General features: G+C 38.6%; 1 protein-coding gene across 1 annotated transcript; it reads left to right on the top strand.

Annotated features, from left to right (window-relative positions):
- Positions 1-15: 15 nt before the first annotated feature.
- NADSYN1 (NAD synthetase 1) lies at positions 16-15,993 on the top strand (the record flags this gene model as incomplete). The annotated part of the gene is made up of 20 exons (XM_010079093.1): positions 16-83; positions 531-647; positions 1,520-1,573; positions 1,959-2,048; positions 2,957-3,008; positions 3,763-3,851; positions 4,383-4,500; positions 4,619-4,750; positions 5,783-5,857; positions 6,032-6,156; positions 6,351-6,399; positions 7,014-7,116; positions 7,785-7,953; positions 8,295-8,430; positions 9,900-10,006; positions 10,614-10,745; positions 11,206-11,275; positions 12,086-12,214; positions 12,877-13,053; positions 15,913-15,993. Coding segments are annotated over 20 exons (2,046 nt in total), but the record flags the coding sequence as incomplete, so codon positions are not given.
- Positions 15,994-16,193: the final 200 nt, after the last annotated feature.

Below are 16,193 nucleotides of genomic sequence, written 5' to 3'. Positions count from 1 at the left end.
GTTTAATCCATCCCTCTTGCAGGTATCGACATTGCGAAGAGCAAAGGAGCCCGGTACCGGCTTGGTCCAGAGCTCGAAATCTGGTAGGAGTGCTGTGTTGGGTCGGGGATGGTACGTTCCCAATTAACTACGAAAATCAGCCGTGGTGTTCTCTGATGCCCAAAACATACATGTAAGCATGCAGCTGTTGGTGCAAAGAAAGACCGTGTAGTTGCAAGCACAGCATTGGTTCTCTTGTCTTGGAAACGTGGCTGGTACCCATGGTTTTTGACCCATTTCAGTGAGTTTCCTTCACAGAAGCTGTAGTGCTTTGAATTCTGCCTAGGCCCAGGCTGCTGCTCTTGAAAGGAATATCTATGCCACGGAGTTTAAAATGCTGTTGGTAGGGATGGTGTTGACAGCGCTGCTTCTTCATGTTCCGTATAAATTGCCTGTGTGGAGGAGATGTTCCTTCTCTGAAGTAGCTCTGGTCCCTTGGCTCTGGTGCTGATGTTGGCTGAATTTTTTGTTTCTTATGTTCTTACATGCAGTGGTTATGGCTGCTCAGATCACTACTATGAGTCTGACACGCTCTTGCATTCGTTTCAAGTTCTGGCAAAGCTTTTGGAGTCTCCAGCTACTCAAGATATTATCTGTGATGTGGGAATGTAAGTTTTCTTGTGTAACTATGATAAAGGGGTTGGTCTTTAGGAATGCTGACTCTGCTGTGTTTTTGGATGGTGAGGGCTCTGCACCAAACTTTTAAACACATCTTAGAAACTGCCCTACTTTCCCTTTTAATTACCACGACTGGGACTGCAACATGCCAAACATTTCCTGAAAGCTAATGATTTCAAAGATTTCTGGTGATTGAGCCCTTTAAGAGAGAAAGAGGATAATTTCTGTTATTTATTTGGAACCTTAATGGCCAAGCCCTGTTGCCATGGGTAAGACTTTGTATTATATATAACGCAAAGGGTTTTATAGATTAGCTCTCTTTCAGGAGTGTCAGGGCTAATGTAACTTGCTTTGACTGGCAGACATCTTTAAGCAACAACATATGTGGATGTTAAAATCACTGAAGCCGTTGTAAGTCACGTGCTGACAGTGAAAAGTGATAAATTATAACTGTAAAATTAACATGTACACCTACTAGTTAGTATTGATATAAATGCGTAAAGCTAGCTTTGCTTTGAAGTAGCCTAGCAGTCAGGAAGTCAGGTTTGATTAAACAAGTTAGCCCAGCCAGGGGGATTCTTCTGGTCTGCTTGTGTTTCTGTGGCATGCCAGTGACCTGGTAGTCATTGACGTATCTGAGACTGACAGTATGGCCAGTAACTCTGATTTTCACAAACAACTATTCAAATTAAAAAACTAGAAGCTAAAACTTAATCTGTTGTTTTGTTTAATTCCCTTTAGTGATACAGTGTAGAAGCGTTGTCTTAAAAATAGTTTTTGTGCAGTGAAGTAGATTCCGTAGCTTTTTAAAATTTCATTTAATGAGCGTAGCCAATGCTAACTTTGCTTCTTATTTTCACAGGCCCATTCTGCACAGAAATGTTCGCTATAACTGTCGAGTGATCTTTTTAAATAAGTAAGTAGTTCTTTGTGTGCTTTGTGAGACAATACATTAGTGTATCCTTACAGAGTCCTGTTTGGCCTCCAGGAAAGATTCTTCAGTGCTGTGTAGAGTGATGGAATTCTCTTCCTATCTACTACATTTTAGAGATGTTTCCCATTATCTCTTTTTCCTTTCTGAGTTTGTAGAAACTGAATTTCCACTGCTTTCTGAAAGACTCCATTAAAAAAACCCTGAAGTCTGCAAACAGAAACTTTAAAAATTATTGTATGTAGTAGTTGTTTAATGTATATCATAATAGGAAAAAAAAGAGTCGGTATTAATCAGTGTTCTTATTTAGTCTTGTTTGGCTGTACATCAGGTCTTAACTCACCCTTTCTGTTTTGTTTTATGTTTTAAGAAAAATTCTTCTGATCAGGCCAAAAATATCATTGGCAAATACAGGAAACTACAGGGAACTTAGATGGTTTACCCCATGGAACAAAGCAAGGTAGGCTGGTTACCATTAAAATTGTGCTTAAAAACACAGCTTGCTATTTACAGCTACAGCAGAAGGATTGAAATCTCTATAGCGATCCATCAGTTCTGCTACAGGGTGAGGAGCAAGACAGAGTCAGCTAAGCTACGTAACTGGAGCTCAGTTAGAAAGCTTCTGAAGTACAATCAAACTCCAAACTGCTGAGATGGAAGTAAAAGCGTGGCTGAATGATCCTGCAGCCAGTGGAGTAGCATCATTTTCCTTGTGTCTATTTTCTAACTACATGCAGTTCAGGATTGGAAGAGTCTATGTTTATCTGCTGGACTGCAGCATCGTGTTCGATATTGAACTGAGAAACAATATGAAATGGATGAGCTCTGTCAGAATTTTAGTGACTGCAGAGGATGAAACCTTGTGATACTGCAGAATACGCTTGATGCTCGTCTCTGATGCTGTGCACTCGTCCTGTAGTCAGAGAATGGTTCTAACTTGACAGCCTCAGTAAAGTACTTCTGAGAGAGCCCCTGAGCATCTGTCCTCTTAACCCCAGTCAATTCCCGACGAGTTCCGAGTTACTCATGTAGTAACACTGCAAAAAGAGAAACTTCTGTTTGGTATTTGACTTGCATGGTGTGTTCTTTGTTAGGTCTAGTTTATAGCTGGGATGGAGCATTGTTTACCATGCATTTCTGAAGCAAAGTGGGATGTTGCTAGTTTATAATCTTAACGTTTCTGATTAATTTCACATAAAGTATGAAGGTCCTTTTTTAATTTTTTAAACATACACAGCCTGGTACAACTGGAGTACAATTTCTTTAATCAATGTTAGAAGGTGACAGAGGTGGAGATGAGAATCAGGTTTTATGCTGTGACTTATGTAACGATGTATTCACTATTCACAACCTATAAACCTGTTTTAGGCACGTGGAGGAATATTTTCTACCCAGGATAATTCAGGAAGTGACCAGACAGGTAAGTTTTACAGGATTTTTTTTTCTTTTTTTTTTAACTTCAGCATCTTCCAGATTCAGCAATTTAAATTAATAGAATTTGTGGTATTAAACTGTAGTACACCAAATTCTGCTGTCAGGCATGTTGCAAATTCATAGGTTTCAGTGATAGTTCTCAGTTACATTAAATGAGAGCATAATTTAACTTTCTTTATGGTAATATTTGGTGTCAAAGCAAGTAAATTTTCAATTTGCCTCAGTTCTTTATATATACCGGACCTTGGTTGTCTTATTTTGCGTAATTCTGGTATTGAGTGTATCTGTGCTTGAGACTAGAAATCAGTATGTGTTTTGAGGTAAAAAAATAAAATTAAAAAAAGTTAACCTTCTTGATTCAGAAGGGTCTAAAATTTAGGTTATTCCTTGCTAAATACTGAGTGTAATTCCTAGCAAAAGACAGTCTCTGTTTTGTAGATTGTTTAATTCAAAAGCAGTTGTCCTGTCCTGAAGCAAAGCATTAGATCTGAATACAACTGAAATTTCAACCCGAAATTTCAACCCGAAATTTCAGTATAATCCAGAAGTTTTGAGTTTAGAGCTTTTTTTTTTTTTTGACTTGGTATAAAATGAAGAAGGGTGTAATGTGATTGATACTGTTTCACTCATTTCACATGGGTATTCAATTTTTATATTTTTTTAAGATTTGTAGTTAACTTTTTGAATTGAGTAGATTCTTCTATTACATGTGTGTGAGGATGTTCTTGTTTTTTTCTCAGGAAACTGTTCCTTTTGGGGATGCAGTGCTAGCAACCAAAGACACCTGCCTAGGAACAGAAATATGTGAAGAACTCTGGGCACCAAACAGGTAAAGGAGAAGAATAAATGAAAAGTGAACTAAAACATACCCTGGACCTGCCTGAAAAATGTTTGAAAAAATCTGTTTATTATTCTTCCATGTAATAGATCTTTCAGCAAGTGCCAGTAAAGTAAAATATAATCAGGAATTCTTCCCAATGACAATGAAGATGCTGTTCACAAAGGTCCGATGTGTGGTGGGGGTGGAGATATGGTTGCATGAAAGCTGATGTAGTTAACAGAAAATAAACAAAATGTTCCTAATGTTTTTCCAGGCTTCTATAAAGTAGAAGGCATTTCATTTGGAACAGAAGGAGCAAAAACCCTTCTGCCCTCTGCAGCTACTACTGGTCTTTGGCAGAAGAGTCAGGCAGTGCAAGAAAACAGATGTTTTTGAGAGTCCTGTCCTTTTTGAGCGAAGACATGCAGAAAACAGATAATGACATAGATGTTTTTATTTGTCAGTGGTTTTAAATGACACCTGCAGTATTCACAGCATAGTGTTGCCAGCTGAATATTTTTCTGCCTTTTGCTTTGGCAGCCCTCACATTGAAATGGGACTTGATGGCGTGGAAATTTTCACTAACTCTTCAGGGAGTCACCATGTGTTGCGGAAGGCTCACACCCGGGTGGATCTGGTGAATTCTGCCACAGCAAAGGTATGTGCTTAAAAAAAAAAATAATTTTTTGTTTATGCACCTCTTTTTTTTTAACATTCTTTCAGGTGCTATATTCTGAAAAGCATTTTTTTTTTCAGCATGTTTATTTTCCTTCCAGAATGGTGGAATATATATTTTAGCTAACCAGAAAGGCTGTGATGGTGATCGTCTGTATTATGATGGCTGTGCCATGATTTCGATGAATGGAGAAACAGTTGCACAAGGATCCCAGTTTTCACTCGATGATGTGGTAATATATTCAACCTATAGCTGCTAGTTACAGCTGAAATTAGTGCAGCTAACTTTATGCTCAACACTTTCCAGACATTTCAGATACTAGGTCCATGTCTCTGGACTAAAGATGTATTTTTACTATGCTATCCAACTAGATCCAAGGTAGCTCTCCTACTTTTGCGAGCGAGGAAGCGCCCAGTGTAGGAACTTCATGAAAATGTTTGCATATGCAATCAGCGTGTGTTGTGGTTTATTGCGCTTGGCTAGCAGCAAATACCATACAGGTGCTCACTCACCCTCTCCCCTCCTGGGGATGGTGGAGAGAATTAAAGGGGTAAAGGGAAAAGAGCCTCGAGGGTTGAGATAAGAACAATTTAATAACTAAACTGCAATAAAATTGAAAATAATCATAGTAATAATAGTAATAGTAATCGGTCTGTTATCAGCCACCTTCTCAGCACAAATCCAAAACACAGCCTCACACTAGCTGCTGTGAAGAAGGTTAACTCTGTCCCAGGACACCATGTTTAGGAGAGAGCCTGTTGACTTATATTCATTCCCTTATCTAAGAAAAAAAGGGCAAAGACTGTAGTGTTCTAATTATGACCCAGGGTGATAGATAAAAGGTTTGATAGGTTGAGCTTTACTTCAAAAAGCCCTTTCTCAGTAGATTTGTCATCAAAGCTGTGGGTTTCCCCACAGTATGTGCCAAATTAATCTCTTTCCCCAGCATGCTTCTTGCCTTTTCCTCCTGTCCTTTGCCGCAACTGATGGTGAACGTATTGTTCAGCCATCTGACAAGTGCTATAAATTTGTTGTGGTTTATGAGCGTCTTAGTGTACTCAATGTAAGTGAGTCAGTTGTGATCGCTGTGTCATGTAATTCTGCTGAGTCAGAAATGGCTAATGAAGTGTCGTGTACTTCCAATACCTGTGAAGTATTGAGGACAGTTGCATGCATTCTTCTTCCTCAATATCTTTTTGTAGTCCAGGCCTGTCAAATATTCTGTTTGTGTAGAATCAGTCTAATGTTGAAAGCCTTTCCTTAGGAGGTGCTGGTTGCCACTCTGGACTTGGAGGATGTTCGAAGTTACAGAGCAGAGATTTCATCTCGTAACTTAGCGGTAAGAATTCTTTATGAAGTTCATGTTTGTAAACTCTGCCAAGTTTGAGTAGTTATTGAATTTTAGAAGTGTTTGCACGTATTGATTTTCACAGTATTCTATAGATCTGATGTTTTTTAGGTATATGCTACATTAAAATTGATGTCTTCCCAATTCTTCTGTACTATTGCCTAGGCAAGTAAAGTGAATCCTTATCCCAGGATAAAAGTGAATTTTGCTCTGTCGTGTTCTGATGATGTAGCTGTACCTACTTGTATGCCAATCCAGTGGAGACATCATAGTCCTGAGGAGGAGATCAGGTAAGCACATACTGAATCTGTTGCTTGAAAATTATTTTGATTAAACAAAAAAACCCCAAAAACTCAAACAAACATAAGATGTTATTTATATTTAAGTAAAGAAAGTATCACATTGGAAGACCACAGTAAATATGTTGACTTGCCTGGGTCTTATTCCATAACCCTCTTGGAATAAGCATATTCTGTAATTTCAGCCTTGGTCCTGCATGTTGGCTTTGGGACTATTTAAGACGCAGCAAACAGGTAAGAACAACCGCTTTTGTTCTTTCCCTTGGCTTATACACTTCTTCTGTGCCATAGGAACAGTACACATTGCTGTCCTGGGCTGCTGTTAATGCAAAGTCATACTAGCCCAACGTGCAAGGTTTGAGTTTTTCACTGGTAGCTCGTTCAGTGTGCTCTTCAGACCTTTTCCTTAGGAATCATGCTTTCTTTGAAAGCAACAGACAAGCTTGCCTAATAAAGGGGATTTATTTTTTTTTAAACACTTTTTTTTCAGTAAGGAAAATATTTTAATGGTGTAATAGAGATGTTTAAGATAAACAGAATGACCTGAACTAGTAATTCAGTCTAATAGTGAAATATACATGAAAAATTTAATCCTTTTTATTAGCTCTTCTGTCTTACTAGAGGGCAAAGCCAAAGGGTTTACACTGACTACTTGTTTGATTATCCAGTTGATAAGAGTTTAAGTGGGTTTGCTAGGACTGGATTGTTCATTTGTTTTTCCCCAGTAGACTATAAGCAGACTTGAACAATGCACATGTAGTTCTTTTACCAGAGTACGTTTCTGAATGGTGCAATATATATTTTTCTAATTTTGCTATTTGGAATGTCTTCTTTGCTCTGTTTTCAAGGCAGGATTTCTCCTACCTCTTAGTGGTGGAATTGACAGCTCTGCTACAGCTTGCATAGTATACTCTATGTGTCACCAGGTTTGCCTGGCAGTCAAGAATGGAAGTGAGTAGATATACACGCCTGGCTAGCCATGCATCCTAATGGTTACGGACAAGTTAATATTAGCTGGGTGCTACAGATGCAAGAGGGTAGACTCTTGCATCTGTTGTTCTGATCGAATCTTTTGTATGTCTTCATAAATTCCAGCAAAAATGTGCATCCAGATTTCAGGTTCTTTGAATTGGCTTAATGGTTTTCATTTTGGGTTTAAGAATTGGATATTGAACTCTGACTGGTTTCTGTCTGAAGTATTGTTCCAAGTGTTGGCTCATGTAGTTTTGGGATTTCGTAATGAGAATTTTCTCCTATGAAATTCAGCACTACAAAACACGGTTAGGCGTGGTTCAAACTCTTAAACTGGTAATAAGTAGGCTATATGCATTTAGCTAAGCCTTTGTACTTGTTGGATCATATTTTCTTTGAAGTTTCTTTAACACATAGAACAAAAGGATTTAGTATTTCTGTGTTCAAAATTAGGAGCAAAATTGGAAATTATTTTATTTGATATACAAAAATATGTTTGGGGAGTTAGGTGATGGAGTTGTCCTATTTGTGAGGGGCAGTGTAAAGCTTAATTAGAATACAAGAAACATACGAGATATTTACATATCCTGGATAGCAGGAGTGCAACAATTTCTGCTCTTGTTCTGTTTCTTTTGCTTTGTCCTCAGATACAGATGTGCTGGCTGATGCGCGCAAGATTGTGAATGATGAGACCTATGTCCCTGAGGATCCGCGAGAATTTTGCAAGCGTATCTTTACCACTTGCTATATGGCTAGTGAGAACTCCTCCCAGGATACCTGCAACAGGGCTAAACTGCTGGCTGAGCAAATAGGCAGGTACAAATTGAGAAGTGCTGGAAAAAACATTCTAGCGAAGACTTTAATATGAAACTTTCGATCTCTAAAGTAGGAAAAAATAGGAATAATAGGTGTGTTGAGGAGGAGTATTGCAGACATTGTTATTTAAAGTGTGTAAATGGGAGGCAGACTTAGAAGTATTTGGTGAAAGACATGGAAATCTGGAAACAGACTTTGGAAAGTGTTATTCTTCATACCAGATCTGAGGTGGCTGCAGCCTTTAAAACATCACTTGATGGGTGGATTTTTTTGCTTTTTTAATGCAATTTTATGTAGCCAGATTGTGCTAGTTGAGTCACTTCTGCTTGAATTCTTCTCAGCTATCACATCAATCTGAACATAGATGTGGCTGTGAAAGCTATTGTGGGAATTTTCAGCATGGTGACAGGTCGAACTCCCCATTTTTCTGTCTACGGAGGGAGCAGCAGAGAAAACCTGGCACTCCAGAATGTACAGGTGTGTTTCATGTAGCCTGAATCAGGTCAGACCCGGTTTTTTTTTGTTTTTTTTTTTTTTAAAGAGTAACAAATGGTAAAGTAGCAAGGGGGCCCTTCGTTTGCACTGCTGTGAAAAGCCGAACTTGTGGTGTGTCCCTGAAGATTCATAGGCTTCCAATAAATGCTTCTCTGCAGCAGAAATCTACAGTCCCGCGTAACTCGGGGGAAGACCAAGACAATTATTGTTTCTGACTTTTATAGGATGCTCAGGAAGAAATAGTACGTGCCTAATAGTACATCAGTAGCATTGGTCTAGATGCTGTTTATAAAAGCACCCCAACAGAAAGTTGCCAAGTCAGGAATACGAGCAGCGAAGTATGCTAATAAACGAGTCTGAGTCTAGCAGGATTGTGGCAGGTCAAGACTCAAAAATATTGCTGATATATACTAGACTTTGCTCTGCTGAATGTTAGCAGCCTGTAAAAAGCTCTGTGTGAGATGTCAAGCTTACCCATTCCAATTCTTAGATGTCCTTAGTTTTAGAAGGTAGAAGAGAAATTGTTTTTACATCAGAAGGTATTTGATCTTCAATAGGCTTATAAAATGCAGCTCAAATACACATTTCCAGGTATGCATTTTCATTGTGTCAGAACAGATTGGTGCTGTGCCTGTGTAGTGCAGCACCCAGAATCTCAGAAAACGTAGCTGCCTAGTGGCTTCTAGTCCCTGGCTCCAGTTGTACCTTTCATTGTCTTGATAGCTTTCTTTTTGGCCTGTTCTTAAAAGCTTCCAACCTAACCAACAACTCTGTTTTAATTTCGGCTAAATGTTGATTATTGTGTTGGGTAGTTTTTGTTAGCTGAGGACTTGATCTTTCTTCCCATGGTGTTACTGGAGAAATGTATCTGGACTGGAAGCAAACCTTGAATCCTTTATGGGCTTTTTGGCAATGGCATAGGCTTTAGTCACAGAGGTGTGGCGATTTGCTTAACATCACACACAATTGTGGCTAGAGCTGGAGGTTGAATTTCAGGTCTGTTTGGTATTATTATCATCCTTAGAAAAAGTTGAGTTTTGGAATGGGGACAAAAGCAAAGAGAACTTTTTACATATTTTATGTAAATAAATCCCTTTAGTATAATACTCCATAGAAGTGTGGTTGACAGATGGTTTATCTGCATAATTCATCCCTCATGGATCCTTATTAGTGCTTGTAGGAGGTAGAAAATGGCAACTACTCCCCATTCTGCAATTCAGAGTAGAATAAACTTGCCCAGTCATGTAAGTCTGTGGCAGTAGCAGATATTGAATCTGGCTTTCCTGTGCGTGTTCAGCATCTTCTCCACAAGACCACCCTTCTTGCAGTAACACTTGCCCCTCTCGCATTTAGTTCTTTGTGGCTTTGTTTAGGAAATTGATTAATAAAAGTGATTGGGGATAAATTATTCTGCTTTGTAAATTTGCTTTATTTTTCATTTTGTGTTGCAGGCTAGAATAAGAATGGTCCTTGCCTACCTGTTTGCTCAGCTGACTCTTTGGACTCGTGGGATGCCAGGGGGACTTCTAGTGCTAGGATCAGCCAATGTGGATGAAAGGTTGGTAAAAGTTAGAAATCTGAAATCAGGTGAACTGGGAGCAGGTCATTGCATTTCCTTGCAACTCTACCAAATCCCAGTGTAGGTTATTACTCAGAAGAAGTTATTACTCAGAAGCTAAGAATACACTGATAGCAGTGAAATTAACGAAAATAGTTGAATCGGCCTGAATGGAAAACTGTGGGAGTGATAACTTCAAAAGCTGGGAGAGTAGTGTGTGCAGATTCTACAGGTGTTTTGGGATTTATTTTTTTAATTGACCAGGGCAGTATTTTAATTGTTTTGCATCATATTATCATATATTAACATGATGCAAATAATATTTTTTAATAATATAATAATATATTATGCTAGCATGGGCATTTTTGCAGTATTTCGTAATTGTTTAAAATATTGTCTTCCTCCTCCTGGCAATTTCATGGCTTTAGGATAGCCCTGTTGCAGCTGAACATGTTTGTCCCTTACGTATAAATACGTTAACAATATGCAGCCTGTTTCTCCCTGTCTTTATATGACTATATATTCTATATGGTATAAACTATTATATATTACACTAGTGTTACATTATTCTCTACTATTACTGTATAAAATTTCCTCTCTTGCTCAGTCTCCGAGGTTACTTGACGAAGTATGATTGCTCAAGTGCTGATATCAATCCCATTGGTGGAATCAGCAAGACTGATCTGAAGAACTTCATACAATATTGCATTGAAAATTTTCAGCTCACGGCCCTCAGAAGGTGAGTAGTGAAGCAGTGATATTTGGTGACAGTGTTTGTATGCAGCGTATTGTGGACTTCGTGGTTTGGTTTTCCCTCTAACAGAGCTAAGTTGCAGTAATATTGCAAATGCTAATAAAGAAGATTCTTCTGCACATCCCTCTGGTTTTAGGTTATTGTGTACCCTTCACAGTGTAAATGGCTGGATGCTGAAAATGCTGCCAGTCTTAGGAGTGACTGTATGCCAGCATTTGTGTTCTTAATTCCACTGTGGGAACTTTATGGTTTTGGTGTAAAGCATTGCTTTTTAAACCTGGAACAGCTTGCAAGTACCACTTCTTTAGAATTATCTAGTAATTTAGCAGCTTATGCCCTGAAAAAGTTTTGAATAAAGCATTTGATTTTTAACAAACCAGACTGTTAACTAGTACTCTCGAGACTGGATAGAATTCATGTTTTTCTTTTTACTTTATTCTTACAGCATCATGTCAGCTCCACCCACTGCGGAGTTAGAGCCCCTGGTAGATGGACAAGTGGCTCAAACTGATGAGGTAATGGGCACTGACTTTAAAATGCTCTGGTAAGCCCTATCCCAAAATTTGGTTTTTGTCCATAACTATTGTTTGCTCTTGTACATATTCATGCTTATTAACAAGCATGTCGTAAACAGTCTTAGATACTGACAAGGCATTAGTATCTCACACCAGTCTTATCTATGTTGACAACAGTTTCCAAAACAGCAAATTAACTTTTTTTTAAAATAATTTTATATTTTGGGCACTTAGAAGAATTGGTGTTCTGAAATTCAGTTTGTTTTAGTTTCTCAGTATCAAAAGAGAGTCAGTCAGGGCATAACTGCTACTAAAATGACTGATAGCAAAGCCCTTCTCCTTCTCACCCCACCCTTCTCTTTGCCCTCCACTTGGGTAAGAGAGGATTGCTAAGCCTAACAACTGCTTCTAAGGGCTGTTGGATATTTTAACTGTAGGATGCTTATGATAAAGCAAACGGTTGCTGAAAGAGTTAGTGGTTTTCTTCATTTGGCCTTACCTTACTGATAAACCCTACATTTAAGCTCTACCTAGAAGGGAAAATGAACAAAAGTTTCTCAGGAAATAAATGTTTTTACTGGCTAAATCAAATATATTTATGGAAGAATTTAAAACCTCCCATTTCAGAGAGATTCCAGGTTTTTTTTTCTTCTGTTTATAATATTACTACCTCTTTGTCTTTTTAATCATTGGCAATTTCATTTTGGTGTTTCTTTGATTAAACTGGGTTACTGTAATTGTTCCAAAAAATTATTAACTATAGTTTGCATAGTTAAGATTTTTAGTGACTTTCTGTGTGTGTGATTTCAGGCAGATATGGGGATGACATATGCAGAGCTCTCCATCTATGGCAAATTAAGAAAAATTGCAAAGGCTGGACCATACAGTATGTTCTGTAAGCTGCTTAATATGTGGAAGGAAATTTGTACTCCAAGAGAGGTAATACACCAAAAAAAAATTGTGTAATGTCTTTGCCAAAATAGAGTATGTTTGGAGAAAGGTCAAATAGGGTTCCTTTTAACTGAAAAGGATAGTTTAACTATTCTGTGTTCAGAGATGTTTCTACAGCTGTAGCAGAATATGCTGGAAGAACTACTGTGCATCTCTTAAATTAATGGAGCTTGTTGTCTGTGTTGCAAATTTTTATAACAGTGATTGGGTAATTTGAAAACAACTACTTCAGAACTATACCTTCAGGAGAAAATTATTCTCTGAAATACACATGGCTAACTGCTCTTGAAGCCTTTGGTTATGTATTCTGAATATCTACACTGAAGAGGTGTCTGCTTTGCTGTTATGCAGTTCTTCCCTTCTTGTGCATAAAGGAAAAAGTTCAGATTTGGATTTCTTTCACGGCACTTCCGTATTGGCAAATGATAGGTGCAGAGCCTGAAGAAGTGTCTGAAAAGGGTCTTAAATGCCTCTTATAGGTAGGGTCATCCACAGTGATTCATATCATCAGAGGTAGATAACTTACATAAATGTTAGTAGAAAAAAATGGATGTTTAAAGCAAGAACACAGTCTCCAAAATACTGTTCTCTAAATTTTTTAAATACTAAGAAACTTCATCTGATTAAAAGCTATATTCTTTGTACACCAGGTGGCATCAAAGGTTAAGCATTTCTTCAGGATGTATTCAGTTAACAGACATAAAATGACCACCCTCACTCCTGCCTACCATGCTGAAAACTACAGTCCAGATGACAACCGATTTGACCTGAGGCCCTTCCTTTATAACACCACGTGGTCCTGGCAATTCAGGTGTATAGATAAACAGGTAAACGCCCTCTGCTTCTTGTATGGTTTTATATTTGAAGTCCTCACAGTGGGACAAGCCCAGTTGCAGTGAATCTCTGGCAAAAGACAACTAGCATTTAGGATAACAGAAATAACGATGATTGGGTCTTTTCACGTAACTATGGGGCTAAAAATTCTCTGGTTTCAGTGTGGGCTGGTTTGTTTTGTTTTTTTTAATTGTTAAGTAGAGCTTGTTATATTGCTATGAAAGGAAGGAGAAGAAAAAAAAAAAGAGAATGTATGTACCAAGGCCAAAAATTGATAGGCGTACGCATACTCATGAAGTCTTGTGCTAATGTGGAGAACACGCTTATGTGTTTCGGTTTCAGTTCAGGACCTGTCTGAAGGGATCGGTTTAATTGCAGGATTAAGACTTGACCTACATCTGCGTGAGAAAATCCAGTAAGAGGCAGAGATTTGTTGTGAATGCTTCTCCCACCCGCTTCTACAACAATTCCTTTTTTGATCCTTCAAGTCAGTGGACTCACAAAAACATGTTTGCTCAAATAAAGCAACAGTAATGGTACAGTGCTTAGTTTGAGCACTGTGAGGTGTGGAGGGGCTCAAGCAGCTATCAGATCGGTGCTTAGCTTTTTGTGGTTTTTAGTCACACCTTTGTTGTTATTTTAATGCTTTTTTATGGCAAAAGTGCTGGGATAAAGAATTTTAGCACCTTGGAGTTTTTTCTGCCAGAGATTTTACACCTCAGTTGCTTTTAAGAATATGTTTATACATGTAATAAAATATTAATTCCCTTGTCTGTGAAATGCCAGACATGCTGTAATAGTGTTTTATTACCTTGAAAGCTAGGATAAAAGCTACCACGTGCAGCACTTTTTTGTAGGTCTGTATGGTGGCTTTTTCCCATAGTTTCGGACTTTTTCCCACTGAAGTCCAGGACAAAAGTTCTTTTGGCCTCAGTGAAAGTTGGGTAAAATATTTTTGTAGGGTCTGGACCAAAATGTAACTATTTTATGCTTACAGTAAATGTCATTAAGATCTTTTAATGATCCAGGATATTGTTACACTCTTTAACTACGTTTGTATGGAATAGTGGTTGTGCTACGCAAGGGTATAAGCCATTGCAACTCGTTCCTGAAAAGTGGGAGTCAAGTTTGGGAAAGAATCTGTTATGTAGGCAACAGTAACCTGGACTGATAAAGTTCAGCAGTAACCTGAACTGGTAACTTGTTGTTATGGATAGTGTCTTGCAAGACTGGAAGATAGTGACTTGCAATGATGTGAGTCCAATCTGCCCTATTCAAGAGAGGGAATACTGTAAGAGTTTCCACTGATGGTGCATATGCAGCACAATTGTAATTCTGAAGACAATCACTCTTTAGGACAATGGGTCACTGATAATTATGCTCCTGGGACTTAATCTGCACTTAAGGTTTTTCTGGCATAGTAACAGGACTGTGAAAATAAGGCAGAAACTCTAAATGACGTAAGGAACACCTGTAGTCTGGTAATGCCAGGTTTTCCTGTAGAAGAGTCATGTTACAGCTTGAGCTTGTTTGTGAAGGGAAAGGGTTTGGAGTGCTAATGATAGAGAAAACTGTTGGATTTGTGGAAAGTAGTTTTCTGCTTGGGATGTTTGTAGTGTAGTCAAGTCAATTTAGTTATCCACTCTTCTGTGCAAAATTCCCTCTGTATTTGCTGCAGAGGGAACAGGGGTAAGAGGAGGTTGAGATCAGCGTTTGCTGGGATTTGCCCTTGGAGTCTCAATGTCATTCAGCTGTACCTAGCTGAAGGTATGACCTGGGTGATGAAATTTCTATTTGTTTAGGGCAACCCTAGGAACTCCAGCAGCACTCCAGTCTGTTATGTCTGAGGTAAAGGATGTGTGGTCAGAGCATGCACTTTAACAATTTCTGGGTGCCAAAATGTTCATTGGGCTTTTAATAGCTGGCGTAATTTGAAGCAACTGTGACATAGCTCAGAAGAAAGCTGGCACACCTACCCCCAAGGATTAGGTGTCTGCAGTCTGTCTTCTTTTTCCAGTGCTTACTGGTCATACCACAAGATCAGCTCTGTTTGGTCAAACTAAAAGATTTATCAACCTGAGTGTCTTTGTGCATCTCTTTCATGACCAGTAGCAGATGTGGAAGGAAGAACATAAGAGCAGGGAATTTATAATACAATCCTCCATATATATCCCCATAGGTGTGGGAAATGTAAAACTGAATTTTCTAGAGTTAGAGAGAACATGCAGAACATCGTGTTTAGTTTGTGCTCTTGGTCTATCCTCCATGAGTTTGCAGAATCCTTTCTGAAACTATTTATATTGCTAGTCTTTAACAACAGCTTAGCTTGATATAAGGTAATTCTTTTTTTTAAGTTTTAAGAACAGTGAAGGTCAGTTTTATAAAATTGTGAATGTGTGCGTGAAAAGCATTTCCTGTGTTCATTTTAATTATTTAGGCTCTCTGTTATGGGCAGGCCTACAGGTTATGGCCTGATCTGAACTGACAGCTGTCCCTGTCCCTGAAAGGGGCTGTGTTGTCTACCTTCCTGTCTCTCCTGGCTTCTGAGATGGCTTTGGTGCTTGTCTTACGCCTTGGTCAGTGAAATAGTAATGAAACTGATGAAAAACTAGGAACTGATGGAAGCATGCAGCCAGGGGGAAGTTAAGGGGATGGGTGGAAAGAAAGTTTGACCTTCTCTTTTGACTGCAACTAATGTCTTGTTCAGATCAGTTATCCCCTAGAGTGTACCCTGCTGTCAGTTCCTGATAAATCTGGGCTCTAGACTGTTTTGTGATGGAGGACTGAAAAGACAGGAGACGTTAAATGTGAACTTATTTTTACTGTTGAATCAGTTTCCTTTTAACTTGCAGGTATCCAAGCTAGAAAAAAAGAAAGGAATTTCTTTAGGCGAAGATGTGGACTGATTTGCCATCTTGTTTAACTGTGGTAATTAATTTGCTAAGCAGAACGTTCAAAATGGGAGTATGCTGTGCTGTGGTGATGAACAGAGATGACCCAAACAGTTGTGGAGATGACCATTGTAAATGGTATTTGTGATCAAGTCCTAACAAGTCCTTTTTTTTTTGGGGGGATTGACTCCCTGTTTTGTTTCCGATACACTTAAACCATAGTTTGGCTAAGGAATCATTTA

This window comes from Pterocles gutturalis, unplaced genomic scaffold, assembly GCF_000699245.1.
Source record: "Pterocles gutturalis isolate BGI_N339 unplaced genomic scaffold, ASM69924v1 scaffold34928, whole genome shotgun sequence".
Classification (NCBI taxonomy): domain Eukaryota; kingdom Metazoa; phylum Chordata; class Aves; order Pterocliformes; family Pteroclidae; genus Pterocles; species Pterocles gutturalis.
This window is presented reverse-complemented; position numbering and strand designations above follow the sequence as displayed.